Source organism: Corythoichthys intestinalis, chromosome 3 (assembly GCF_030265065.1).
Source record: "Corythoichthys intestinalis isolate RoL2023-P3 chromosome 3, ASM3026506v1, whole genome shotgun sequence".
In the NCBI taxonomy this organism is placed as follows: domain Eukaryota; kingdom Metazoa; phylum Chordata; class Actinopteri; order Syngnathiformes; family Syngnathidae; genus Corythoichthys; species Corythoichthys intestinalis.
In genome coordinates this window covers 20,174,468-20,202,377 of record NC_080397.1, presented here as the reverse complement: position 1 = coordinate 20,202,377, position 27,910 = coordinate 20,174,468, and the positions used below count along the sequence as shown (strand labels likewise).

The following is a 27,910-nucleotide window of genomic DNA, read 5'->3' as shown; positions in this document are numbered from 1 at the left end:
TGCTGTTTGTTTTAGCACAAACTTCATTGGTTAAACTGTCTGTGCTCGATTGGTAGGAACAAAAACCAGGACCAACAGCAGCCCTTAAGGACAGGTTTGGACACCCATGCTATACACAGATCAGTTGTCCTGGTCCCTTTGCAGAAAAACAGCCCCAAAACATGATGTTTCCACCCCCATGCTTCACAGTGGGTATGGTGTTCTTCGGATGCAATTCAGTATTCTTTCTCCTCCAAACACGAGAACCTGTGTTTCTACCAAAAGTTCTATTTTGGTTTCATCTGACCATAACACATTCTACCAGTCCTCTTCTGGATCATCCAAATACTCTCTAGCAAACCGCAGCTTGGCCTGGACGTGTACTGGGTTCAGCATGGGGACACGTCCGGCAGTGCAGGATTTGAGTCCCTGGCGGCGCATTGTGTTACTGATAGTAGCCTTTGTTACTGTGGTCCCAGCTCTCTGTAGGTCATTCACTAGGTCCCCCCGTGTGGTTCTGGCATTTTTGCTCACCGTTCTTCTTATCATTTTGACGCCATGGGGTGAGATCTTGCATGGAGCCCCAGATTGAGGGAGATTATCAGTGGTCTTGTATGTCTTCCATTTTCTAATAATTGCTCCCACGGTTGATTTCTTTACACCAAGCGTTTTACCTATTGTAGATTCAGTCTTCCCAGCCTGGTGCAGGTCTACAATTTTTTCTCTGGTGTCCTTCGACAGCTCTTTGGTCTTGGCCATAGTGGAGCTTGGAGTGTGACTGACTGAGGTTGTGGACAGGTGTATTTTATACCAATAATGAGTTAAAACAGGTCCCATTAATACAGGTAACGAGTGGAGCCACGTTAGACCTCGTTAGAAGAAGTTAGACCTCTTTGACAGCCAGAAATCTTGCTTGTTTTTGGGTGACCAAATACTTATTTTCCACTCTAATTTGCAAATAAATTCTTTAAAAATCAAACAATGTGATTTTCTGACTTTTTTTTGCATTCTGTCTCTCATGGTTGAGGTTTACCCATGTTAACAATTACAGGCCTCTCTGATCTTTTCAAGTAGGAGAACTTGCACAATTGGTGGTTGACTAAATGCTTATTTGCCCCACTGTACATCATGAGGCAAGAACAAAATAGTAACGTGCAGATACGAAGGAATCAAACTTTAATCATATTACTGGTTTGGAAAAATGAACGCGTTAGATTACTTGTTACTGAAAGAAAGTAATCATTGAAAACACTGTTTACCACGTCCCAGACATCTGTAGTTGTTTACCTTCACCTTGTAGAGGGTGAACCAGGGAGAAATAAAACACCTTTGCTTCATTTGTATAACAAAAGTTTTATTAACAATGTAAAAGGATCTACATCATCCTCATGTATTGACTGTCCCTCCAAGGGGCTCTAAACACTAACAAGCATCGTCCACATGGTGGTGCCATGCTGGGTAACAACCAATAACAGGCCCACTTATTCTGAGAGCACAGGAACAGGAAGTGTACAGAATATATACAGTACATATCTAAAGATACGTGTATGTGGGTGTACATGTGCAATTTATACAGTACTGTATATTGAACTTTGAAGTTGTTAGATTAAGATACAGGTTTATCTTTCATGGAAGACTAAATTAAGAAGAGGAAGGAGAAGAAACAAACTACTGGACTGGACTACACATCAAAATGACTTGCTTCCTTCCACGCTAAACATTCGTGTGGCATTGATTCAACACGTTGTTTTTGACAAAACAGACATTTACATCAATAACCCTTCTGTTATATTGTGAGTGAATTTGACCCGTTTGAAAAATGGAAAACAAACACAGTGGTACCTTAATTTATGAGTTTAGTCTATTTTCCATGAAAAAGCTCCATCACCGATCCTGTACTGTATCCTTCCATGCTCCTTATGAGTGTTGTCATTCGACAGTTTGTCCCTTTCACCAAATTGATGAAAGTGCATCACAGACTGTTGCTCTTTTATAAATCAATTAGTTAATTATTATTATTATTACAGGCCGGAGGTCTGTTAGCATCGCCTCACTTGTTGTGATTGTTGTTGGTGTGTGCACTAGCATGTCGAGCTATTCCTACGTCTTTTGGGGAAGGATCAAAATGAAAGATTTTGTAGGTATATTGTAGGGATGTAAACGCATAAATCGTCAAAGCCCGATTTTAGATTTTTGTGTCAGGGTTGATTAATTAATTGCAGAGATAATGTGCGGAGTTAGCGAGTAGAGGACAGCCTTCAGCCTGTAGTAGCACATACTTTTAGTGCTTCTTAATATGAGCAGCATTGCTTCTCAGGCTCACTCATAAATACCCCAATTTTAGCTCACAACACGAGGGATAAAAAAAGGGGGATACAGTGGGATTTTTTTTGTTTTCTTGAATCAAATATTTTTACAGTTATTTATGAAATTTTTATGTTTGATACTGAAACATGCAATGGCTCACATTGACCATTAACAAAAAAACAAAACAAACAGAAAAAAAAACGTAATTTAAAAATGTGTTTCTTTTGCACATGGACACATTTGTTTATCTTAGTTGTACAAAAAAATAAAAATAAAAAATGGGCAGCCTTGCTATATTTTGGTTCATTTGTTTGTTTGAAAATGGCAGTATTTGAGTGGTGAAGGACAGGACAATGTGAAGTTTCTTGACGTTGTTGTTGATACTTCAGCTGGTTACCAGGCAACAGAGGCCAAAGAAGCGCCTCTTTCTCTGTCGGACCAGCGGGTAGGGAGACAGGTTCAGCAAACTGCTGTCGTCTATATGCAACACAAAACAGGTTAACATACAAGACATTTCTTTCGATTACAAATAGTTTCTGATTGTATTTTACTGTACTGTACTGTACTGTACTGTACTGTATTGTACTGTACTGTACTGTTCTGTACTGTTCTCCCTACTAGGTCCAAACACACCTTGGTTCTTCAGTGGTAAAGGCATCGTCTCCCTGAGTTTACTGAGAAGGTTCTTCATTTCTCTCATGTCCCTGCAACGAATAAAATCAAGTAGTTCATGTCTATTTCATTAAGCATATTATGCAGCTAATGGTGTAATATCTATACAGTGATTAGTTAAGCAACAGTCCATTCAAATTGATTGAAATGCAAAACAATGATCAACACTGTCATCTTGTAAGCATACCATTTTGTGTAAAGAATATTTATTCAAATTTCTGAAATGTTTCAGAAACAAAATTGATTTGTATTTTTTTTTTAATTCTTTTAAGAGAAATGTAACGTATTATTATGTAGTAAATATGTAAATCTAATATAGTATTAAATCATCAGAAGACCCATGAATCAAACTGAATCGCATACTTTGTAATATCAGCAAATATCACTGTCCAAAGAATCAATATCATCGAATCGTCATGAAATTTAGTAGCAGTAGTAACCTATAATTACTACCCTCAGGCCCATAAAGAAATATAGTATGTGTTAAACAGTTTGGCTAGATCCAGCCAACCTGATTATTCTTTGCCGCTCCTTATCACAAAATGTATTTATTCTGGCAGAAAATCTATCGGCTACGAATTTTACTTTCTGAATAAATTATAGGCGTTTTCCCCACCAAATCTATTCATATTGTTAATGTTACAATAGTTCAGTACTTCTCAAATAGTGGGGCGCGCCCCCCTGGGGGGGCGCAGAGCGATGCCGGGGGGGGGGGCGCATGTGTCCTCGGGGAACATGCTTTTTTCTTCTTTTTTTTTTTTTTTTTTGCCGGACTGGAATAAAGTGTATTTGCACATCCACTCAGTGGGTGGCAGTGGCGTTCTCATTTTCAGAGTGCGTGCAGTATTTTTGAACTAAGGAAGAGCACTCAGCACACAGAAAACAGATATGAAGAGCAGTACGCCGCCGCCGTTTTCGAAAGCCGTTTTCCGACCGGACTCACTCACGCAGCGACCCACTGTCTTGTCCGGTTCTCACGTCGCCACCCGAGAAGTGCCATTTTCTGCTTGGGATCGTCACGACGACCGCCCTCACCTACGGTTCTACCTCGGCCGCCGAGAAGGCGCTTTTTTCGTGCCGTTTGCCTTTTAGCTTTGACTTTTAATACAGTGAGGTGATGAGGAAAGACTACTGTTTACTGTGTCTGAAAATAATTATAGCGGACTGCCAGAAGCCAAATCAATTATGACGCCACTTAAAGACATTCGACCCCAATCTCATTGATAAGCCGCTTGATTGTTTTTCAGCGAAAACGTGCCAAATATTGCCAACAATAGTCCTGCTTTGTCAGTGTTACATCAGTAAACTAGTGAGCATTGTTAGCATGCTCATTGCAAAATGACTCCACACCATTGCAAAGGAGGTAATACTGAGTGTGAGCAGCAAAAATAAAAACTGTCCTTCTGTCCAAGGACACTCTTTTTTTCCTTTATTCATTTTTGTTTTTTCGGTCAAATTTTTTGGCATATTGTCCTCATGAGTAAATGTTTCTAATCAATTTGAATTTGTTATTATTTACGGATTTTATTACATTTTATTTTTCTGTATCAAATGGTCAAAAATACCTTGAGTGTATTTTTACAGTTTGAATGTGACTTTTTTTTTTTTTTTTTTTTTTTAAATTCAGGCAAATTGATGCACGTCAAGTCTTCTCTGTTAAAAACAAAACAATGTTAATAAAGTTATACTTTATTATAAGTTGATCTGTTACTTTTTTTCTTTATTAGAAAAAAAGGACACAATGTTGGGCAGATGCGTATTTATAATAGTAATTTTATAGATGAATAATACTATTTACAGTGGCGGCAGAGAGTTTGGGGGGGCGCGAAACATTTACGTCTTGCTTGGGGGGAGGGCGTAACAGAAAATAATTGAGAAGCACTGCAATAGTTGTACTGTTTACTTCAATATTTGGTTTTGCCTATTTTCCAAAGTCACCTTGTTGCTAAAATACAATGACACCCAAAGTTAATGTGCAATGATTGGCAAGGGCGTGGGTTTGGTCTTAACATTGGTAGGGACGATATAACAGCATAACCTGCATGTACACTTTTTGCTGGGGACTGACATTAAGACCAAATAGATTATTGAACCGGGGTGGGGGCTACATTTCTCACAAATATGAACCTAATTAATTGATAGGCTAAATGATCAATGCAAAATAAATCTGCATTGACTTATACTAACTTTCATGTGTATTGGTTTAGGTGATACAATGTTCGATTCGAACCTTTGTTTTCAAAAACAACTAAACATTTTGAAGTGCAAGTCCCTTTATTTAAATAAGACAGGGAGCTATTAATAATGGTTCCACTTCTGGGGGACACTGGAGCACCCCTAGACTCAAACTAAAGTATTGTAATATAAAAGTGATTTGGGATGAAATAATTTTTTTTTTTTTTTTTTTTAATTGGAGATATCCAAGGACAGTTCTACATCTGAGGAATACTAGACTACCACAAGACTTGGACCAAAGTACTCTCATGAAATTCTGCAGTGTGACTTCATTTCACATATGTTTTTTTCATGTCGGTTCATGTCAATGTCCCCCTGAAGTGGACCCATTTTTGGATAGCTTCCCGTTTTTTTTTTTGTTTTTCATTTTTTAATAAAGGGACTGGCACTCTGAAGCCACTGCGTTGATTTACTGTAAAGCACGTAATCCATAACAATAATCCAAACGAGGGACGGCTAGCTTGACTGCGTTGTTCCTTGTGGAGACAGGCCTGACCGCAGTAGTTTTGCAGGTTAGCAAATTCGCACACTTTAATGTTATGCTAACTCTAACGCTATTCGCCCTTTCAATAGCAAAATTAGTGGTGTTTCGCCTGTTTCCACAAAATTCACGTCTTTTTACATTATTTACAAAAAAATATTCTATTATCCCTCCTCTTTGAAGGCGGCGGAGGAGGCGGCATGTTGTCGACATGAATCTGTTGGGGCTGTGTGAGTGTGAGTGTGTCTGTGTGGCAGGAGGGTGGGGGGGTCAAGTCATCAGCCAATCAAACGTGCGTTTGGGGGGGGGGGGGGAATGGACCGGCACATTCAACAAGTGAAAAGGAAATAAATCTAAGTTTGAACATTATGAAAATTATTCACTTAATAATAATAGATTCTATTCTATCATTACAAAATATGGGAAGACAATCTAAATTACCTATTTAACTGAACTCATATTATGTAAATAAGGTTGCTTAAAAGTTGGTGGGACAATTTGAGCATCCAGAAAAGTTGGCAGTATTATGTACCAACCTTCCCTATGCAAACCTATGCCTTTGGTGATTGGACATTTATATAACCTTTACATTCCAAACGGTACTCTAAGATAAACCAGAATATCCATGCACTTCTTTCAGTTTGTTTCCCTCAGGGGTAACCACCGCAAAACAGTGTATCCGCATGACAGACTTGGCACACAAGTTTTTAAATTGTGAATGCCCTTTATTGAGCAGCTCACATATGGGAATCAAACCCAGTACCCAGCATAACAGCCATCCATTTTTGCGGGTGGCTGGAGCCCAGTTAGCCTGGCTAGACTAAACCACACCCTACTGAGCGACCCTAGAGAAGAGATGCAGTCCAGGAGCTGAATGAATGAATACCAGAAACACACTCAACCAATTGAGGATTTTCAGCATGAACCTACCTTTCTATGTTTTCTATGTCTGTGGCCACCTGCCAGTTGAGTGCAGAGCTATCAGTGGGCGATGAGGAGGTGTCCTCAAGGATAGGGACGTCCGAGCTCTCCTCGAGTTTCCTGTCCCCTGAGGGGAGGCCAAAGGGCTCTTTGCCTGGTGTCACATAGAAGGACAGATGCATATTATCAACAATGTTTCTTAGACATCTTAGTAGAAAAAAAATACACAAAAATTAATTTCTCCAGAAATTGTTTACGATACTTCAGATTCCATCAAATGGCTTACAGCAGGGGTACTCAAGTCCAGTCCTCGAGAGCCCCTATCCAACTTGTTTTCCATATCTCCCTCCTCCATCACACCTGACTCAAATAATAAGGATCACTATCAGGCTCCTGCAGAGCTTACTGATGAGCTGATCATTTGATTCAGGTGTGTGCAAAGAGGGAGACATGGAAAACAAGCTGGATAGGGGCTCTCGAGGACCGGGCTTGGGCACCCCTGGCTTACAGCATTTTGAGTGTCAGTGACACAATTCAAAAAAGATTTACGGTTCTGACACAAAGATTGTGGATCTTTTGACAATACAAAATGCTATATTTGAGTGCAGTTGGGATTGAATAACGGAAGATTACTTTTTTATGACAGTTTTTTTTTCTTTGGTACAATTCAGACAAAATTATACAAAATGCTACATTGTGCAACTAAAAGGTTACATTTGGGATTGCTGATGTATAGTTCTCATATATACAGTATACAACCAGTGTTGTGCATGAACGCGTTCAATGAACTATTGTTCATGCACAAGTTCATATTTTGAACGAACGTGAACTGAATCCATCATATTTTTGTCTCATGAACGTTTTACTGTGAACACGCTCATTCTAGCGGTTGTGAGGGGTGTTCATAGCTTTGTTCATTGTCAAGTCCTGGTGTTGTGCAGCAAAGAACATAGGCGACTACAGCGGCATATGTGATGTCAACTTTTTTTATGCACCGTAACTCTCGCGCACATCTCACTAGATATCATTTAACAGAACAGTGATGTCCCCCATCCCCCAAGTCTCATCCCCTTGGTTGTGTGAACCCAGGGAGATCATGCGACATATAGTCCGTATACCACATTCATGAGTTCAGAATTAGAGCCTATCCGACAAAACTGCAGATAAATCCATAGACTAAAAACACTATTAAAAACAAACAAACAAAACCTTGATAGCGGAAATCTATCCAACCTGGAAAATCTAGCCGCCTGAGGCTGTCACGGCTATGTTGTTTTAGCAAATATGACAATTTTTGCTCCCGAAGCTTTTATGGCGGCGAATAATCATTCTTTTACATTCAGTCAAACTTTAAATAGTATCCAAAGATGCTAAATAAACAAGTTGCATCTTAAAAATACTTCTGCAACATGAATACGGTGTAAGTAAATACTTAACAGGCAGACTCTGTGAGAGAGAAGTTTCCTTTATGTGCGTCCATGATAAAACCTAAGTACATAATTCCTTTATTTATAGAAAGTTTTGGTGTTTGCTTTGGAATCGCTGCATTCGCGGCCGTTTGTAATGTTACTCTCATGTGCAGAACGGCACAGTTGCAATTTCTGATGGGGCACAAAATCTGACAGAACTCTGGACCAGGCCAGTATCGACGCAGATTTTAAATTGAATATGACTCTGACACAGTTATAAGTGTTTAAGTGGATAAAATAATTGCTGTCTGTGGTTCTAATATTGACTCTGTCAATGGCTTGCAGCAATTATTGTGGAGGATAAAGAACTAAAGATTTAAAAAAAAAAAGATAAATAAATAAAAAGTTAAAAAGTTGAAAAAATATGAACTATTGACTGGACAGTTCATTTTAAAAATTATGAACTGCAATTTAAACTAGTTCTTGTAGAAAATAAACTTCCCAAAGACTGTGTATAACAAATATCATTCAATTCTCTACAGTATATGCCTTTGCTTAAAGAAGAATGGCTTTATTCAAAGTGTACAAAGAATAAGTGCTAATGATTTTACCTTTCCTGTGGAGCTGCAGAGAGCCCAGCAGGCAGCAGGACTTGAGCATCTCGGCGATGTACATTTCCAGGCAGCATTGCAGTTGGATGAAAAGCCTGCAAATCTCCGGGTGAATCTCGCCATCCTCTGGCCTAACAGAGATATTAATGATTAGTCTACTTCAAGAGGGAGGATATTGCGGAATGTTGACTTTTTAATGTTTGGTTACAAATAGATGAATCTGTGAAGTGCCTGGAGTGTGAAATTAAGCAAACAACTAAGTCTTTACTCAACTGCCTTTTTCTGAAAATGTGTCTGTAAACACTGCCATCTGCACCTTTGCAATGTTATGTAAAAGTGGACAAATTTACATAATGATTTAAGTTTGGTGATGTGTCCATGCACCATACACAAACAAACAGAAAACTGCTTTCACCATGAGTGCTGCATATTTCATGATCCTCAGGCCACTTGGACCAAATTGTGTCAAAAAATGGCAAAAATAAATGAATTGCTAAAAATATACATTACTATCACTTCAGCCAGGTATAAAACATAGACGAAGTAAAAAGCAAAAAGCAGTGGAGTTGCTCCTTCACTTTGGTTGATGATATGATTGTCCATCATTGAGTTTGCTTTGGTTCCACAGGAACAGTAATGAAATGCGCCGAGATAAAAAGCCCATCAAGTGTGATTTATTTACCCACTGCTCCCTCATCACTGACTTTTATGACACTCCACAGCAGTTTTGCACATGCTTCAATCTATAGCAGGTGATGGGTAAGTGAGCACTAAATCACCCACTGGAGAGTGAAAGTACCACATGGATATTTGACACAAACAACTGAGTGTATTCATGAACATTGCATTGAAATATTTGTGTTATGGCTCACTCAGCCTCGCCTTCACCTCCTTCTCCCACTCCTCACTGACTCTGCTGTGCACACCTGTCATCAATCACCACACCTGCCTTCACTTCACAATCAACAGCCTGCTACTACAAAAGACTGGTCTGCACGTCATTCAACGCCAGAGCTTCACCTAACCTCACATGGTAAAGTACAGGCCTTTCACGCAACCAAACTTTGACTTATTCATATCCCTTTTCTTCACAGCAACTCCAAGCCATCTCAGCCTTCCAACTCTGCAGTGCCTCCACCTGTCGTCATTCCATTTTATTTTCTTGTTTATTAAACACGCCCTCGGGCTCCTCGTCACCTCTGCCTCCTCATTGCTGCACTTTTGGGTCGAACATTCCAGCCACCATAACAGTAAGCTCTGGCCAAAAGACCCAGTCAGCATGTCGCAGTCGGAGAGACCCACGACCCCCGACCCGCGTCGGACCCAGGAGCGGCTGTTGGCGCATCATTCTCGTGAGCTATCTGACGCAGCTGCTCTTTTCGCTGGATTGAGGGAGGACGTCCGGGCGGTGTCAGGTCTTCAACAGACGCAGGCGTCCGAACACAAGGCCCAGGTTAGCAAACTCACCCTTTTGGTCCAGTCCCTCACCGACCAGGTTGCTGCTCTCGGCGCCCGAATTTCTTCTCCTTCGGGGCTTCCAGCTGCTGTCCCTCCGCCGGACGCACCCCCCGCCCGGGAGCCCCACCTTGTTGCTCCGGCCCTGTATGATGGCTCTTTTTCGCTCTGCCGTGAATTCCTTATGCAGTGTGAGTACGTCTTTGAACTCCAACCAAGCATGTATTCAACTGCTCCTGCTCGCATAGCCTATATCGCTAACCTCACCACAGGGCAGGCCCGTCGGTGGGTTATGGCTAGCCGAGAGGGCTCTGCACCTTACATGCATGATTACACAGCGTTTATTAGGGAGTTCAGGTTGGTTTTCGATCATGAGGCCCCTGGGCAAGATGCTGATACTGCTCTTTCCACCCTCCAGCAGTGTTCTTTCCGTAGCTGAGTATGCCACAGAATTCCGTATCCTCGCAGCTCGCTGTCAATGGAATGAGCCTGCCCTGTTCAGTGCGTTCCGACGAGGTCTGACGGAGCCCATTAAGGACGCCTTGGTGGGTAGAGAGAGGCCTACCTCCTTGAACGGGCTCATCACACTCGCCATATCCCTCGACGAGCGACAACGTGAGCTTAGGCGAGAGAGGGCTCACCAGTGTCATAATGCAACCAGACTTTCTTCACCTCCGGCGAGTTGTAGCCAGCCTTCTCGGTTCTTCCCTGCTTCCTCAATACCTGCTGGTGAGGACGAGCCCATGCAGTTGGGAAGGGCTCGTTTGACTCCAGCGGAACGTGAACACCGGAGACTACAGGGTCTCTGCATGTATTGTGCCAGCTCAGCCCACTCTGTTGACTCTTGTCCAAGCTTGTCGTCGAAAGAGCCCCCAGCTCGACCCCCCAAAAGACAAGGCTCACTCGGTCGGGGGTTCCGTGTGAGCCACTTGTCTAATCCCCACTCCAGCAGAGCCAGGTTCCTTGTCACTCTCGCCTGGCTGGAGCAGACACTCACCGTCCCAGCTATGATTGATTCTGGTGCTGATGAGACTTTTGTTGACCGTTCTTATGCCCAACAGGTGGGACTCCCCATCACGCCCCTGGAGCAGTCTCTCTCGGCGTTTGCGCTGGATGGTCACCCCATGGGCCCCGTCACTCATCGGTGTGAGGCTCTCACCCTCACAGTCTCGGGTAACCACGTGGAGAGAATCCGCCCCTACGTTATCAACTCACCCGACACGCCATTCATCCTTGGCAGACCTTGGCTAGAACTTCACACACCACACGTCTGTTGGCGTTCTGGCCGCATTCTCAGCTGGAGTATCCCTTGCCATGCCCGCTGCCTTCGATCCGCTCTGACACCTTCCTTGGCTGAACGACCCAGTCCTGCTCCTCCTGACCTCACCAAGGTTCCTTCTGTGTACCATGACTTGGGGGAGGCTTTCAGTAAGGAGCGCGCTTGTACCCTTCCTCCGCACAGGCCCTACGACTGCGCCATTGAGCTCCGTCCTGGCGCTGAACTTCCTGCCAGTCGCCTCTACAACCTTTCACCCCCTGAGAAAGCGGCTATGGACATATACATTAATGGGTGCCTGGCTGAAGGTCTCATACGCCCATCCACGTCCCCGGTGGCTGCCGGTTTCTTTTTTGTCAAGAAGAAGGGTGGGGACCTGAGACCATGCATCGACTACAGAGAGCTCAACAGCATCACTGTCAAGAATAAGTATCCGCTGCCCCTCATGAGCTCAAATTTTGAACCCCTCGTCGGGGCTACAGTCTTCACCAAGCTGGACCTCCGGAGTGCATATCACCTTGTCCGCATCCGGGAAGGGGACGAGTGGAAGACAGCATTCAAGACACCCCGTGGGCACTACGAATACCTAGTTATGCCTTTTGGCCTCACCAACGCCCCTGCTGTCTTTCAGGCCCTCATGAACGACGTACTCAGGGATATGTTGGATGTCTTCGTAGTCCTTTACCTGGATGACATCCTCGTATTCTCCCGAAGTCTTGAGGAGCATGTTCAACACGTCCGCCTAGTAATCCAGCGCCTTTTAGAGAACAGACTATTTATTAAGGCTGAAAAGTGCGTCTTTCACTCTGCCTCTGTTGAATTCCTCGGGCACATTGTGGAGGGTGGTTGCATCCGTCCTGACCCCCGCAAGATTAAAGCCATCCTCGACTGGCCAAGACCAACTACCCGCAAACGGCTCCAGGGGTTCCTCGGCTTTGCAAACTTTTATCGCCGTTTCATTCGGAACTACAGCCGCTTAGCTGCGCCCCTCACTCGCCTCACCTCCACTCTACGCCCCTATGTCTGGTCACCAGCAGCCAACGCCGCCTTCGCGGTCCTCAAGGAACATTTCACTACTGCCCCTGTCCTTCTCCATCCTGACCCCTCGAGGCCATTTATAGTGGAAGTCGATGCTTCAGACATAGGTATTGGGGCTGTCTTGTCCCAACGTTCCATGGAGGACCAGAAGCTACACCCCTGTGCCTTTTTCTCCCGCCGGTTACAACCAGCAGAGGTGAATTATGACATCGGTAATAGGGAGCTGCTTGCAGTGGTAGCTGCTTTTGAAGAGTGGCGCCACTGGCTAGAGGGTGCAAGGGAGCCCGTTGTTGTCTGGTCAGATCACAGGAATCTGACCTTTATCCGGGGCACCAAACGTCTTAGCTCCCGCCAGGCAAGGTGGGCGCAGTTCCTGGACAGATTCAACTACACCCTCACCTACCGACCTGGCTCCAGCAATACCAAGGCGGATGCTCTTTCTCGGCTCCATGCACCCGAGGAGTCTTCTGTCGAGCCAATGCCCATTGTTCCTGCTTCTCGGATTGTAGGAGTGGTGACCCTGGACGTTGAAGCCGAGGTCGAACGGGCCCAACAGGCTGACCCCGGGCCTGGAAACGGTCCGCCCAACCGGCTCTTCGTACCTGACTCAATGCGATCCCGGGTGCTTCTGTGGGGCCATTCCAGCCAGTTTGCTTGCCATCCCGGGTACCAGCGCACCCTCTCCTTCCTGAGCCGCAGGTTTTGGTGGCCGACCATGAGGGCGGACATCAGGGAGTTCGTCGCTGCCTGTGACACCTGCTCCAGGGCCAAGGCATCACATCAGCCGCCAGCTGGCCTTTTGTGTCCTCTTCCGGTACCCAGTCGCCCTTGGTCTCATATTGCTGTGGACTTCGTGTCTGGTTTTCCTTCTTCCCAGGGGAATACAGTCGTTCTCACCGTAGTAGACCGTTTCTCGAAGGCGGTGCATCTGGTGGCGCTGCCCAAACTCCCTACCTCTGCTGAGACAGCCGACCTCCTCACCCAGCATGTGTTCCGGCTACATGGGTTTCCCTGCGACATTGTGTCGGACCGGGGGCCCCAATTCACATCTCAGGTCTGGCGTGCCTTCTGTAAAGGTATTGGTGCCGCCGTTAGCCTTTCCTCTGGGTATCACCCGCAGACTAACGGACAGGCCGAACGGACTAACCAGAGCCTGGAGTCAGCCCTCCGCTGTGTGTCCGCTCTCCACCCGACCTCCTGGAGCAGGGACCTGCCATGGGTGGAATATTCCCTCAATGCCCTGACCTGCTCTGCCACTGGCAGGTCTCCATTCGAGGCCTCTCTGGGATACCAACCCCCATTGTTCTCAGTCCAGGAGACCGAGGCCTCTGTCCCCTCTATTCAAGCCCACCTTCGGCGTTGCCAACGAGTGTGGAGGGAAGTCCGCTCTGCCTTACTGCGTGCCAACATTCGCTCCTGCCGTGGGGCCAATCGCCACCGTACCCCTGCCCCGTTGTATCAGGCTGGGCAACGGGTTTACCTTTCCTCTGCTGACCTGCCGCTACAAGTGTCATCCAAGAAGCTAGCTCCAAGGTATGTTGGTCCCTTCCCGATTGACAGTGTTCTGAGTCCCACAGCTGTTCGTCTGAAGCTTCCTGCCGCCATGAAGCAAGTGCATCCCGTGTTTCACGTCTCAAAAATCAAGCCTGTCTCTTCGAGCCCTCTCATGCCCTCTGCCCCAGCTCCGCCGCCGCCTCAGTTAGTTGACGGACATCCCCAATGGAAGGTCCGGCGTCTGCTGAAGGTCCGGCGCCGTGGTCGGGGTTTTCAATACCTGGCAGACTGGGAAGGTTACGGCCCAGAGGAACGTTGCTGGATCTCAAAGCGGCTCATCATGTGTCCCTCTCTCCTTCGAGATTTCTACGAGGCCAATCCTGAGGCTCCTGGTCGGCCGCCTGGGGGCGCCCCTCGGGGAGGGGGTACTGTTATGGCTCACTCAGCCTCGCCTTCACCTCCTTCTCCCACTCCTCACTGACTCTGCTGTGCACACCTGTCATCAATCACCACACCTGCCTTCACTTCACAATCAACAGCCTGCTACTACAAAAGACTGGTCTGCACGTCATTCAACGCCAGAGCTTCACCTAACCTCACATGGTAAAGTACAGGCCTTTCACGCAACCAAACTTTGACTTATTCATATCCCTTTTCTTCACAGCAACTCCAAGCCATCTCAGCCTTCCAACTCTGCAGTGCCTCCACCTGTCGTCATTCCATTTTATTTTCTTGTTTATTAAACACGCCCTCGGGCTCCTCGTCACCTCTGCCTCCTCATTGCTGCACTTTTGGGTCGAACATTCCAGCCACCATAACAATTTGTTGGTATTTTTCCAGCTATGTTTCACAAATTATTAATGATCTTTTCTTTGAATACCCACAATAATAACATTTAGTCACATTTTCATACCTGTCAACCCAAGGCCGTTGGCAATCTTACAAATAGTGACGTATTCCCATACAAATTGGTGACTAATCTTACAACGTTGTATATAGCGTGCAATATGAAACAAAAATAAAACGCAATTTTTAAAATAATATGAATTTATTGGTAATATTGTAACATATAACCTGGAGCAATCAAAGATCAATCAATACCTACAGCTATATCATGATTACTAAAATTAACCGTGACTTTTGTTATAATTGTATGTAGCACTTTTGGCAATTTCTATCATGTCTTGATGGCTGGAGTTCATGGCACTTCAGCTCGCAATTCAGTTTGACTTGACGGTAGTTTGTTAGTGTGTCCAATTATAAATTAAAAAGGCCAATTGATAAATTAACTCACTGATGCAATCTTTGAGTCAGGGAACATTTATTTTCCTAATTCTGAGAAGTGATCAGCAATAGTTGCAGGCAAATTGTGTTTGGCAACAAATTGGCAGAGTAAAATCTCCGCTTTCGTCACTTTTCATTCAGCAGACTTCATCTTTATGACCAGTGTTGTTAATCTTACTTTAAAAAAGTAATTAATTAGTTACAAATGACTTCTCCCAAGATGTAATTGAGTTAGTAACTCAGTTACCCGAATGTAAGAGTAGCTAGTTACTTGGCAAAGTAGGCTGTTTTTTTTTTTTCAAATAGTAACCTTTGCTATGTTAGGAAGTAATTTATTTATTTTTTACTTTCGATGTGAAAGATTTAAAACTGTTTCATCATTTAAAGATAGATTCAAGTCAAGATTTTGCCGGTTGAGGAGTATTTTAGATAAAAAGTTACTTAGGTTTGCTAGGAAGGTTCACTACAAAAGACCCTTTCTGAGAAGTGTACTGCTCTAAAATACCGGCTGTTTACTAACGCGACCGAGTCTGTCATTTCGCATGTAGTCTATATGCATGAGATATCTAGGCGTAGATTGTAGGCTGTCGGCTACAGTCAGGATATATTGGAGCCACCTAGCCTAGCATCGCGTTTGCAACAGCGTCACAACAAACACTTCGCTCTCAGTGTCTGACTTTTCTCGCGTCATTCAACCAACGTAGTAACGCACATTGTCTCGTTGCCGAAACGGTGAGAAAATCCGAATGGAGAAAAAAAAACATATTGCACGAAAAGCGTAGAGATTTTGAACGTAACGTACGGCGTACACATTTAAAAATCAGTGATCACTTGTACAAATTACGCCGAAATCGTACAACTTGACAGGTATGCATTTTCCTGTTTCCATTTCCTACTAATATACAATTGCACTTTTTCCCCACCAGAAATGCTACATTTTGTTAAAATAACTGTCCAAAGGTTTAATAGTAAGAAATAAAAGACATGAAAATTGATCAAAAATGTATTAGATATGTACTGTATAAAGCAAGTGTTTTCTGTTCTCTTCGGTGTAGATACTAAAACTAAACATTTTTACTCATCATTAGATTTAAACATTTCTCCCCGGCCATGGCTCAGTGATCTGAGTGCTATGCTGTTATTGTGGAGGCCTGGCTTCAATTCCCACTTGTGGGTTACGTGAGGACGGGCATCTGGTGTGAAAACCTGTGTGTTAGATCTATCATGCAAATTGACTGTTTTGCTGTTGTGGCCCCGACAACTAAGGAGAAAGGCTGAAAGGGATAGTAGTAATTTTTGATGACATGCAGCAGTGAAGACAAATGAATAATACCCCCCCCCCAAAAAAAAAAAAAATTAATTTCTTGTTAAAAAAATGTAAAAATCAAAATTTCCAATCACACAGTCAAAAATGTGCTAGATTTTAAGTGGATAATGCAGTAGGGTGTGGTAAGTCGGGGAGGTTGCATCAGTTGATTTTGGAAGAAGACAAGAAGAATACATCAAATGCATTTCAATACTTTTGTGTGCACAATCATGCTAAATGCATTTGTGTACTGTCACAAGACAAGCAAAGCAAACATACCACATGAAATACTATATATTTTTCCCGTTGACTGAAATATATTTATCCTGATTTAAAAGTGGTTCGTGGGCATAAAAAGGTTTTTGGCCCAATTATTTTCATGTCATTTACTAGAAAGCCTCTGACCACCAGGGGTACTCGTAACACCATATATTGCAAAAATTTTCTGCGTTTTAGTCTTGAGATTCATCATGGCACCTCGGTGTGAAGCGATGAATTGCTCACACAAAGGCTCGAGACTCTCTGAGTAGCCCAAAATAACCTTCTTCTGTAAAAATTTGGACATTTTTTCCCCAGACCTTCACCCCAGCTCCTCGATTGTATCTTTGTTTTCAACATTTCAGTGACGACAGCTTTGAAAGCCTAGGAGGAACCTAGGTTTTCCAAAGATGTAAGTAGACCCTTACTGGCTCTTCTAATTCTAAAATTTGATGCAATTCCGTTGATATAGGAGGGCAAAACCAACTGCCTGTTTGTTGAAGTGCGATGTTTTTTTTGTTTGTTTGTTTGTTTGTTTGTTTGTTTTTTGCTGCTTGCATGTAATAAGACAACTGACAGATTGTCTATTCATGTCAATTTAATACGTTTATTACAAGATCTATATAACTATTTGTCTGTTTTTGCAATTAGTGATACTTATATCACAGAATGACTAGGGAAGGAAAGGTCCAGAGCGAAATCACAATGCTAGACACAGGCCTACCACTCTTCCTTTCGTGAAATGTCGAGCTGACAACCGGCATCATCACCGACGTCTGCTGTGCCGATTAAATCGTCATCATCAGATGCCTCAGATTCAAACATGTAAGGGGAACCTTTGCCATCGTTAGCGTCATAAAAAAGTGATCCTGAATGGCTACTTTCGGTGGAAATTTAACTGAAATTGTTGCTGCTGATATGCTCGCTGTGGAGTCTTCTGTTAAGCTTAAATTTAAATTTACATCACACTTCTGGGTTTGGGAAGGGACTATTAAAAGAGTGCAAAAAATCTAAAAAAACCCCGCAAATTATCCTTGCATGTTACGCGTTAAAAATGCAATGGTTGTTTTGACGAACTCGTCCAAAGTTTATATTCGTAAAATTACACCGAAACCGAAAAGCTCTTCAGCTGCCCTTTAAGAACGGGAAACCCTAAGCCCCTTTAAGACATACGCTAAACTCTGGTTAAAGCCAGGGATTCAAACGGGTAGCCCCTATGTCTGAAAGCAATTTCCTGGGTTGACTGACACGGACATTAACAGGGTCGCGTCCTAGTATAATGGCCGGGATTTACCCGGGACGCGGCATGTGTGAAAGCAGCAGTTTAATTCCGGGTCACAGCGTGAAGGTTGATGACGTACTGTATATATCATGGTGGGCCGATCGTCATTTCCTTTCGTGGCAGTAGGACGAAAAGCGGTAAACAAATGTCGCAATTATCAACATGGCAAATTGGTAAAATAGCAAAATTAAACTGGCAACATAATAAATTAAATTCCTACCGGATCTTAGAGCCGAGGATGAGACAGTTCATCGTCCATCTTTGGAAATGTGTTTTTTTTTCTGTTGCCGATGCGGACCAAAAATGACGTAATGTCCCGGTTATAAAATCCCGCCTCCCACCCACCCCGCACAGAGAGCAGCCAGTCGCCAACACAGGACAAGTTGAAAGTGTCCAACCCGGGGAATTCTCGATATGTCTCCCCATGTCTGAAAATCATGACACGGGTAAATCCTGTGTCACCTTATATGAGAATTTAGCGGGATATAAGTCTTAAAGGGGCTCAAGAGATAAAATTTAAAGGGCGACTCCGGTCAAAATTGTGCCTCCCATTTTCCTGAGCCAAACTTACTCTCCACGATCACCTGAAAGCTTCTTGCAATGATTTGTCCCAAACTCTACTGCGTATTTGACATCAAAGTGCACCCTGCCTTACTGAGCCAGAAGACACTTCCGGATGAGACGAGGTGAGGTCATACTTCCGGATTATTCGATTTACGTGTCACAATATTTGGGTGTAATAATGGTATATACATGCATATTATAAGTTCGAATGCTGTACAGATTTCTAAAAGGTCCCACAACAAGGATTGCCTGGAAGCATTTTGTCAAGACGACGCAAGGTCAGTGGAGTGGACCCTCCAAATGTACAGTACTTTTTTCTGCAGTGAACATTTCAACCCAAACAGCTACGAAAATGGACTATTGTGGCAGATGGGTCATGTGTCGAGTTTGCTGGAGTTGAAGCCGATAGCTGTGCTAATGACAGATATTCCGAAGAAACTTGTGGGAAACCGACTAACAATATTATTAACTATTAGCAACTAGCCTATATGTCCTGTAGAGATATTTATTTATTCATACACATTTGGTCATTTCATTGGATCATGCATATTCATTCGTTGCTTCTATATTCCTGACATCTGTGAAGTATATCGCCGCTTTCGGACTATAGGAACCTGATTACAGGTACTAAGTTTCTATAAATATAGGCCTCTCCAGTAGTTATAGGAACTATCCTTCCCCAGGCAGTCATGTTTGCACATGGGTACTGCGCCTGATATAAACTGCTGCGAAGTTGTTGTCTGTGCCAGTGATGAATTATTTTTCTCGCCACACCCACCTCTGATAAAATAAAACAGTGAAAACTAAGCTGAATGGGAAACAACGAAATGGAGACTGTCAAAGAAACAGCAACAATTCTTACATGTTTGAAGGGAACAGTTTCCATTACTGAGCATATCCGGTTTCTAACGACTACACAGGATGAACACACAGATTTAGTACTGGGTAATTATTTTTTTTCTTTTTTTTTAAATTATGGTGGCTCTTTGAGACACGCGAGAGGAAAGGGTGTAGCTGCCGATTTCAGCTAATAACCAAATACCTAGAGTGGGGCAAATAAGTATTTAGTCAACCACTAATTGTGTAAGTTCTCCCACTTGAAAATATTTGAGAGGCCTATAATTGTCAACATGGGTAAACCTCAACCATGAGAGACAGAATAGGGGGCAAAAAAACAGAAGATCACATTGTTTGATATTTAAAGAATTTATTTGCAAATCATGGTGGAAAAATAAGTATTTGGTCGATACCAAAAGTTCATCCCAATACTTTGTTATGTACGCTTTGTTGGCAATAACGGAGGCCAAACGTTTTTTGTAACTCTTCACAAGCTTTTCACACACTGTTGCTGGTATTTTGGCCCATTCCTCCATGCAGATCTCCTCTAGAGCAGTGATGTTTTGGGGTTGTCGTTGGGAAACACAGACTTTCAACTCCCTCCACAGTTTTTCTATGGGGTTGAGCTCTGGAGACTGGCTAGGCAACTCCAACTCCAGAACCTTGAAATGCTTCTTACGAAGCCACTCCTTTGTTGCCCTGGCTGTGTGTTTGGGATTGCTGTCATGCTGAAAGACCCAGCCAGGTCTCATCTTCAATGCCTTTGCTGATGAAAGGAGATTTTCACTCAAAATCTCTAGATACATGGCCCCATTCATTCTTTCCTTTACACAGATGAGTCGTCCTGGTCCCTTTGCAGAAAAACAGCCCCAAAACATGATGTTTCCACCCCCATGCTTCACAGTAGGTATGGTGCAATTCAGTATTCTTTTTCCTCCAAACACAAGAACCTGTGTTTCTACCAAAAAGTTCTATTTTGGTTTCATCTGTCCATAACACATGGCGATATACTTGTATAGCGCTTTTCCACCTTTCAAGGCGCTCAAAGCGCTTTACGCTACTTTGCCATCTACCTACTGGTGACGCAGCACAAGGAGCAATGTGGGGTTCAGTATCTTGCTCAAGGATACTTACACTCTAAAAAATGATTCATGAGGCTAGTTGGTATGACTTGAAAACATGAGTTTTTTCAACATAAAAATGACTTTTTTTTTACTATTCATTGTTTTATTAAGTTGGTAACTTCTTTTATGGAGTTAATCAAAATTAAATATTAAGAAAGACGTATTAACTTAAAAGTATATTGTTTTTGAATAAGCTTTTCTGCTTTCACGTAACAAAGGGAAAGATTAAGTGAGTGAAATTTAATTTCTGTTCCATTATTAAGTTGGTGCAACTTCCTAAATTCCCATCACATGTGCATATTATCACGGGAAAAGAATTGGCCGTTTTCTGCCTTACAATATTTGCAGTCAGAAAGAAAATGAAAACAGATTTCATTACCATGCATCAAGCAGCATGCTCAAAAAATTACAAAAATGTTTACAACATTTAAATAAATTATCTTAAAACAGGAGTTACTTTTCAATCACCCTATATTGTTTGTACATTTGCAAACATTTTGTTGTACACTTGTTTTGCACTGTGTGTTGTTGTGCCATATCTGTGTATCAACGTACTGGAAGTACACTTTTCGTTTATACCTGCACCTGAAGTGAACTGTTGACAATGTTTAGGATGTTTATATTGGTTTTGCTCTGCACTTTCATTTTGTCCATTCTTTTGAGTTTTGAAATATATATTTTTTTCCAAATAAAAGTGGAGTTGCCATGTCCAATTTATTTTAGAAAAACAAGTTACTCTTAGGCGGCACGTCCGCCTCACAGTTCTGAGATCAAGGGTTCAATCCCAGGCTTGGCCTTACTGTGTGGGTTTCCTCCCACATCCCAAAAACATGCATGGTAGGCTGATTGAGCACTCTAAATTGTCCGTAGGTATGAGTCTGCCTGAATGGTTGTATGTCTCCTTGTGCCCTGCGATTGGTTCAGGGTGTCCCCTGCCTACTGCCCATAGTTAGCTGAGATAGTCTCCAGCACCTCCGTGACCCTCGTGAGGAAAAAGCGGCATGGAAAATGAATGAGTTGCTCTTACTCAATAAATTTAAGTACCATTTTGCATCAACTTTTGAGTTGAGAAATTAAAATGAAGGAGTTATAGCAACCTAAATGAAGTAGTTTTATTTCTTATTAATGCTATAAAAATTGAGTTGGTTCTACACAATAAAGCTTGTGGAGGACAATAAATAATGATGGTTCAACTATACTAATTGAGTTAGTCCAGTTAGAAAATTTATAAGGGAAGTACTCAATCATTGCTTAGTTGAATTTACTTAAAAAATTAAATGCAAATTGTTACAACAATTTTTTTAAGTAGAGCCAGTGGATTTTTTTTTTAGAGTGTAGGCGAGAATCCAGGATACAGGGCAGAGAATTGAACTCACAGCCTCTGGGTTGGGGGACAACTACTCTACCACTGAGCCACGCCATCCCCACATTCTCGCAGTCCTCTTCTGGATCATTCAAATGCTCTCTAGCGAAGCGCAGACGGGCCTGGACATGTACTTTCTTCAGCACGGGGACACGTGTGGCAGTGCAGGATTTGAGTCCCTGGCGGCGCATTGCCTTACTGATAGTAGCCTTTGTTACTGAGGTCCCAGCTCTCTGTAGGTTATTCACTAGGTCCCCCCGAGTAGTTCTGGGATTTTTGCTCACCGTTCTTGTTATTATTTTGACGCCACGGGATGAGGAGGGAGTTGAAAATCCGTGTTGCCCAACGACAGCACCAAGACATCACTGCTCCAGAGGAGATCTGCATGGAGGAATTGGCCAAAATACCAGCAACAGTGTGTGAAAAGCTTGTGAAGAGTTACAGAAAACCTTTGGCTTCCGTTATTGCCAACAAAGGGTACATAACAAAGTATTGAGATGAACTTTTGGTATTGACCAAATACTTATTTTCCACTATGATTTGCAAATAAATTCTTAAAAAATCAAACAATGTAATTTTCTGTGTTTTTTTTCCACATTCTGTCTCTCACGGTAAGGGTTAACCCATGTTGACAATTACAGGCCTCTCTAATATTTTCAAGTGGGAGAACTTGCACAATTAGTGGTTGACTAAATACTTATTTGCCCCACTGTTCGTAATGAAGTTCCTAAGACCCCACTGAAAGTCCATACCTCAGAGTAGGAACTGAAATGGTTCTCAGAACACAAGTTCTTGGTCCATAGTTTCTACATGTGTGATCATGGAAAATGACGTCATCGCCCCCCAAAAGGTTCTAGGAACTGCGGATAGTTTCTACAGTGCGATAGCGGCGTATCCCTGTTTTTCTTGTTAAGAACCAAGAGTTCCGGGAACCTTCCTCCCTCACCAAGGTTATCGAGATAAGAGTGACTCTAGTGATCTTCCGCTGTTTTTGCCAGCTGGTGGGCTGACACTAACTTGCCGATTAGCATAACCATTATGTAAAGTGGATCATTCAGAAGGTTGGCAAAGGAATCATTTCAAACGCACCTTGAGCATGCTAGGGGATTCAGTCCTGGCCGGCAAGCTCTTACTTGTTCTTTTCTTATATTTTATTATATTTAGCTTCAGTGATTATTGATTTTTTTCCCCTGAATTGTGTGCCACCATCTCCTGTTCATTAACAGAACTAAAATAACCTGTTTGAAAAGAAAATCTACTTTTTTCTTCTTCGGTCCTCATGCCTTGACCCCCATACCATATCTTGATATGGTCATCTTTCTCGACATAGGAATGCTCGCTGCTTGTTTAAGGAGGTGTTAGGTGGTCATATGCCTGACAATTCTTACCCTGCTATTAAGGAGAGACTGTGGTGTGCGGCCCTGGCCATCTCGCAGCCTTTAGTCCGGGTCTTCAGCATGTCGGCCCGCAAGTTGGGGCAGTCGGCGGTGATCTCACCGATGGAGATAACCAGCTCACGGTAAAGAGCCACTAGCGTGTTGAACTCTTGCACGATCTGCATTGCAACCATATGGATAATATCAATTTGTAGTAAACAGCATGTATTTTTATCAGTATAACCTACCTAGTACAACAGCTTTATTTGTTCGTCTACCTGTACAGTAAAAATAATGCTCAGATTTTTAACTTGAAATGCATTGTTATTGACCAAGGGCGTAGGTTTACATAGGGACCATAGGGACATAGCACTACCAACTTTTCAGGATGCTAAAATTGTTCACAACTTTTAAGCAACCCTATTTGCATTATATAATAAGTTCAGTTATATAGGGAATTTAGACAGATAGAATTGACCCTACCATTACAAAGTGTTTCTTTTTTTTCAATATGTTTATGTTTGCTAATAAAAACCAGACATTTATTCTGGAAGTTTTCAAAATGTTTCTTTAGTAGTCTTTGAAAACAAAGGTTTGAATTGAACAGTGTATCACCTGAACCAATGCACGTAAAAGTTTGTATCAGTCAATACGGATTTATTTTGCATTGATCATTTAGCCTATCAATTAATCAGGTTCATATTCTTAAGAAATGTGGCCCTTTGCCCCGTTCACCCAATCTGTTTGGTTTTATTAATGTCCCGTCCCCAGCAAATAAGTGGAGATGCAGGCTATGCTGTTATATCGCCCCTACCATTGCTGAGACCAAACCTACGCCCTTGTTATTGACCAACCCCAAGTATTTTGCATTTATTTTTCTTTTTAATTCTAGCACAAGTGGATGAAGGTTCAAGGAAAACAGCTCCTCTCTGTGGGGAAGAAGCGCATTACACGTTTGAGTGTTCAAATAACACGTGACTTTTTTGTACCTGTGTAAGAAACTCAAATATTTAAGATGAATGGCAGTACAAAAAAAAAAAAAAACTTTTTAATTTGTTACTCAGCTCTTGTATTGGATCTTTACTAGACGATGGTGGTGCACCTACTAAAGTGGATTGTGAATACCTAGCTCAAAAGCCAATACCATGTACATCAGGGGCCTCCAAAGGTGTCCTGAAGGGCTGTTGTGGATCCTGTTTTTTGTTCCAACCGATCCAGCACAGTCAGTTTAACCAATGAGACTTCTGCTAAAACAATCAGCACCTGACTGCAATCAACTGACCACACTTGTAAAACACCAGATTGGTGAAGAAGTGTTGTCTTGGAATGAAATCCTGGTCCCACTGCGCTCCTTTGCGGAATAGTTTGGAGACCCCTGCAATACACGTTTAATATCTAAAAGATAAAAGGAAATGAACTGATTGAACACTATGAAAATACATTCAATACCATGCAAGTAAACTGTGCGTATATACTGTATTTTTCATTATAATAAAGTAAAAATTCGAATAAACTATTTTAATGATGGAATACTTTTTATAATAAGATTAAATTGCAAAGTGACCAGTGCATGTGCATTTTTTGAAGGAATAAAAAACGCTTAACAGGCATTTAACTGTATACGTCATTCTTTTCATAAAATAATGTTGAAATTGAAAATTGATGAGCGATCATACTACAGTATGCATCTGGACTTTGCACCACCTTGCAGAGTTGCCCCCCACCCCAAAGAAAACTGCGAGACTTCCGTGCAGCCTCTGCAGAGCGTTCATTGCACGCAGCCTGCACTTGATGTTCACTTTCACTTGACATGTTTCATGTACAGTATGTCTTAACACCACATTATCATCACAACAATGGGCATTCATTAATGCAAAGTAACCCCCACACAAAAATCATCCGCTGCCGCCCCCCTCCCTACCCTGCTATAAATGCCAATTATAGTGCAGTGTTCAATGTACGCTGTTCTGTCTATGGCTTTACATTTTGGTCATACATGTGCATGAGGGTGTAGGATGCACAAAGACATCCGCGCATGCACCGGTGCTGGGGATGGACGCGCTTCCGTCACCTACCATCCTGCAGTCGGCCACAGCGCGCTGAGCTCTGCGGCTACTCTCCGTGCTCTCCCTCCGCTGTGGGTCTCTGTAGAGGGGCTTGCCGATCTGGAAGATGTTCCCGGCCGTTCTGGGGCGGTTTTTGCGCCCATTCGACGCAGAACTCATGCATACACAGCCACGAATAAAACCGTCCTGATACGGAACGAGCTCTCCTGTCTGCTGTCTCCCCCAAGCCCCGCTCTCACCGCCACCTCTCTCCTCTTTTTCCTCAACTCTTCGCCGTCGTTCCTTCCTCTGTGGTCTTGACCTGGTTTATGGCTGTGAGGCGGTGATCCGTTCACACCCCAACCCTCACCTTCCAAGAGTGGGGCCAGACGTGCTCCCAGACGAGAACGGTTGATGAGGTCGGGGAGGCGGAGAACTCGCGCCTCTTCTCGCATCAAGTCACCTTCACACCCGCAACATGCGGCTCACAGGCGGGCTCCTCGCTTCGTCTCCTCCTCACGCATCATCCCGCTCAACGCGTCCATGCCTTGTGCTTTGCACCGAACACCACTGTCAGAGGCAGGGGCAGATAAGCATCTGCTGCCTCTTCGCAGCAGAGAAGCTGCAAACGTCACCGCTTCACAAATTTATTTATTTTTCGGTCGCAGTTTAGCGTGCAAATCTGCGCCTTCATTCACAAATCTACCCCCTCCCTCCACCGTGGTTCCTCCTGTTGTAACCTTGGAAGAGCATTTTGTGGCAAGCTGCATAGTCCCCTGTTTATCACGGGTATATGTTCCAAGCTGAACCGCAGTACAGGTGAAAATCCCTAACAGAGACAAATAACTCCCTCAGTTTTAGGTTTCCTCACATTAATGCCCTTTTATGTCGTATCAACATAAAGGAAATTGAGGGCTTGCCTTCAATGACCTTGTGAAGTCAGTATTTTAAGTAAAAATAACTTATCATGACCTGGCGACCACATACTTCGACATCACATTTTGGGTCATGAAGAAGGCCGCAGATTACATTTTGGCGTAAGTGTGGCCTACTTGAATTGTGATGTTCACATGCGTGGACTTCAGGTCTTAGTTATTACTATATATTTTTTATTTATGAATTCTTTTTTAAATAAATAACATACTGATAAAAATACAGTGAATAAAATTGAAATGAATGAATGAATGAAAACAGATACATTTTGGTTATGGCCCCCAATAACACTCTAAAGTTGCTTTTAAAGAAAAAAATGTATTTAACTCATTGCCAGCCATTTATAACGACAGACATTCAATTCATTTAAACTGGGAAGACTGGCTGACTGTGGCTCATGTTGCAGTAACGGCGCTAGACGCCCAATCCATTTTTATTGGGAGAAGCTGGCAGTGAGTCGCTGTTCTCCAATGAGTTCAATGAGTGTGGAGAAAAAAAACAGAAAAGAAAGCACACAGTAAGAACCCGCAGTACTTGCCTGGCACGGCCAGACTGTTCTCCCTGTATTTTTCAAACACTGGGAGAAAAGTCTGGGACCCAGTTCCACATTGGCCTTTCGAGCCAGACGAACGTATCTGTGCAATCAGATTGGTTTATTTGTTCTTAACGAACAACGTCACTCTTGCGCATCGAAAGTCATCTCCGCAACAATACAGATAGCGAACGGGAGAGCCGAGAATATGTTCTGATCCGCGGTTAATACAGTTTTAAATGACCAAAAACACATTGAGTCGCTAAAACCCCAACAACTGACAGCACTGGAAGCATTTCTTTTAAAAGAAGATGTGCTTCCTCGCGTCAGAGTTTCTTGTCACTTTACCAACGTCAAATCCACCTGTCGCTGATTGGTCCAGTCCGCTGCCTGTTTGCTGTGGCTTGCTCCGCCCAGGGAATTTGATCAGCGGAACGGTTGGTGGACTCTATCGCTGGAACAGTTCCAGGCAACCAGAGTGCCACATGGCCGGAGGTGGCTAGAGTTGCCAAACATTTTACAACATTTTACTAGTGTTCCTTCTAAATAATATTACTCAAGTAAAACTAAAAGTAGTTATCCGAAAATTTACTCATGTACGTGTATTAAAGTAGTTATACAAGTAAAAATTGTATTTGTTGAAAAGAATACTCAGGTAATGAGTAACACTGTGAGTAACTGCTTACAATGTCAGATTTTATTTTATTTCCCTAAACAATGTTATATATATTTTTCTCTGCAAACTTCATCCATCTGAACTGTTATTGTTGTACTGTAATACACTGTATAACCTATTACATGACCATACTAGACCTAAAGATGAAACAAAATAATTGAATTCAGACCAAAACACCACTCGAAACCTCACTCGTTCAAAGAGCATGAGCGTCCTCTAGTGGAGCAAAAACATTGTAAACTCTGATTAGTTAATAGAATCATGTGATTATTGTTGCGAAGTCTAATTGGTGAAACTCACATAGCCATGGTTGGCATCTCTGGCAAAATTAAAGCCAATATGTAGAATAAAGAGGGAGAATGTAACGACTGTAATGTCGCCCAAAGTAGCGGAGTAAGAGTAGTGTTTCTCCTTCAGAAATCTATAAGTAAAAGTAAAAAGGGTTGTGTGGT

General features: G+C 42.8%; 1 protein-coding gene across 1 annotated transcript; it reads right to left on the bottom strand.

The window, feature by feature from the left end:
* Positions 1-1,925: 1,925 nt before the first annotated feature.
* On the bottom strand, positions 1,926-25,930 carry rgs7bpa (regulator of G protein signaling 7 binding protein a). Its single transcript, XM_057832769.1, has 6 exons — positions 25,348-25,930; positions 23,285-23,451; positions 8,616-8,746; positions 6,605-6,749; positions 2,920-2,990; positions 1,926-2,763 (listed from the first exon to the last, which is right to left on the bottom strand). Exons 1-6 carry the CDS (start codon positions 25,495-25,497, stop codon positions 2,672-2,674), a joined length of 756 nt encoding a protein of 251 aa, XP_057688752.1. The 5' UTR covers positions 25,498-25,930; the 3' UTR covers positions 1,926-2,671.
* Positions 25,931-27,910: the final 1,980 nt, after the last annotated feature.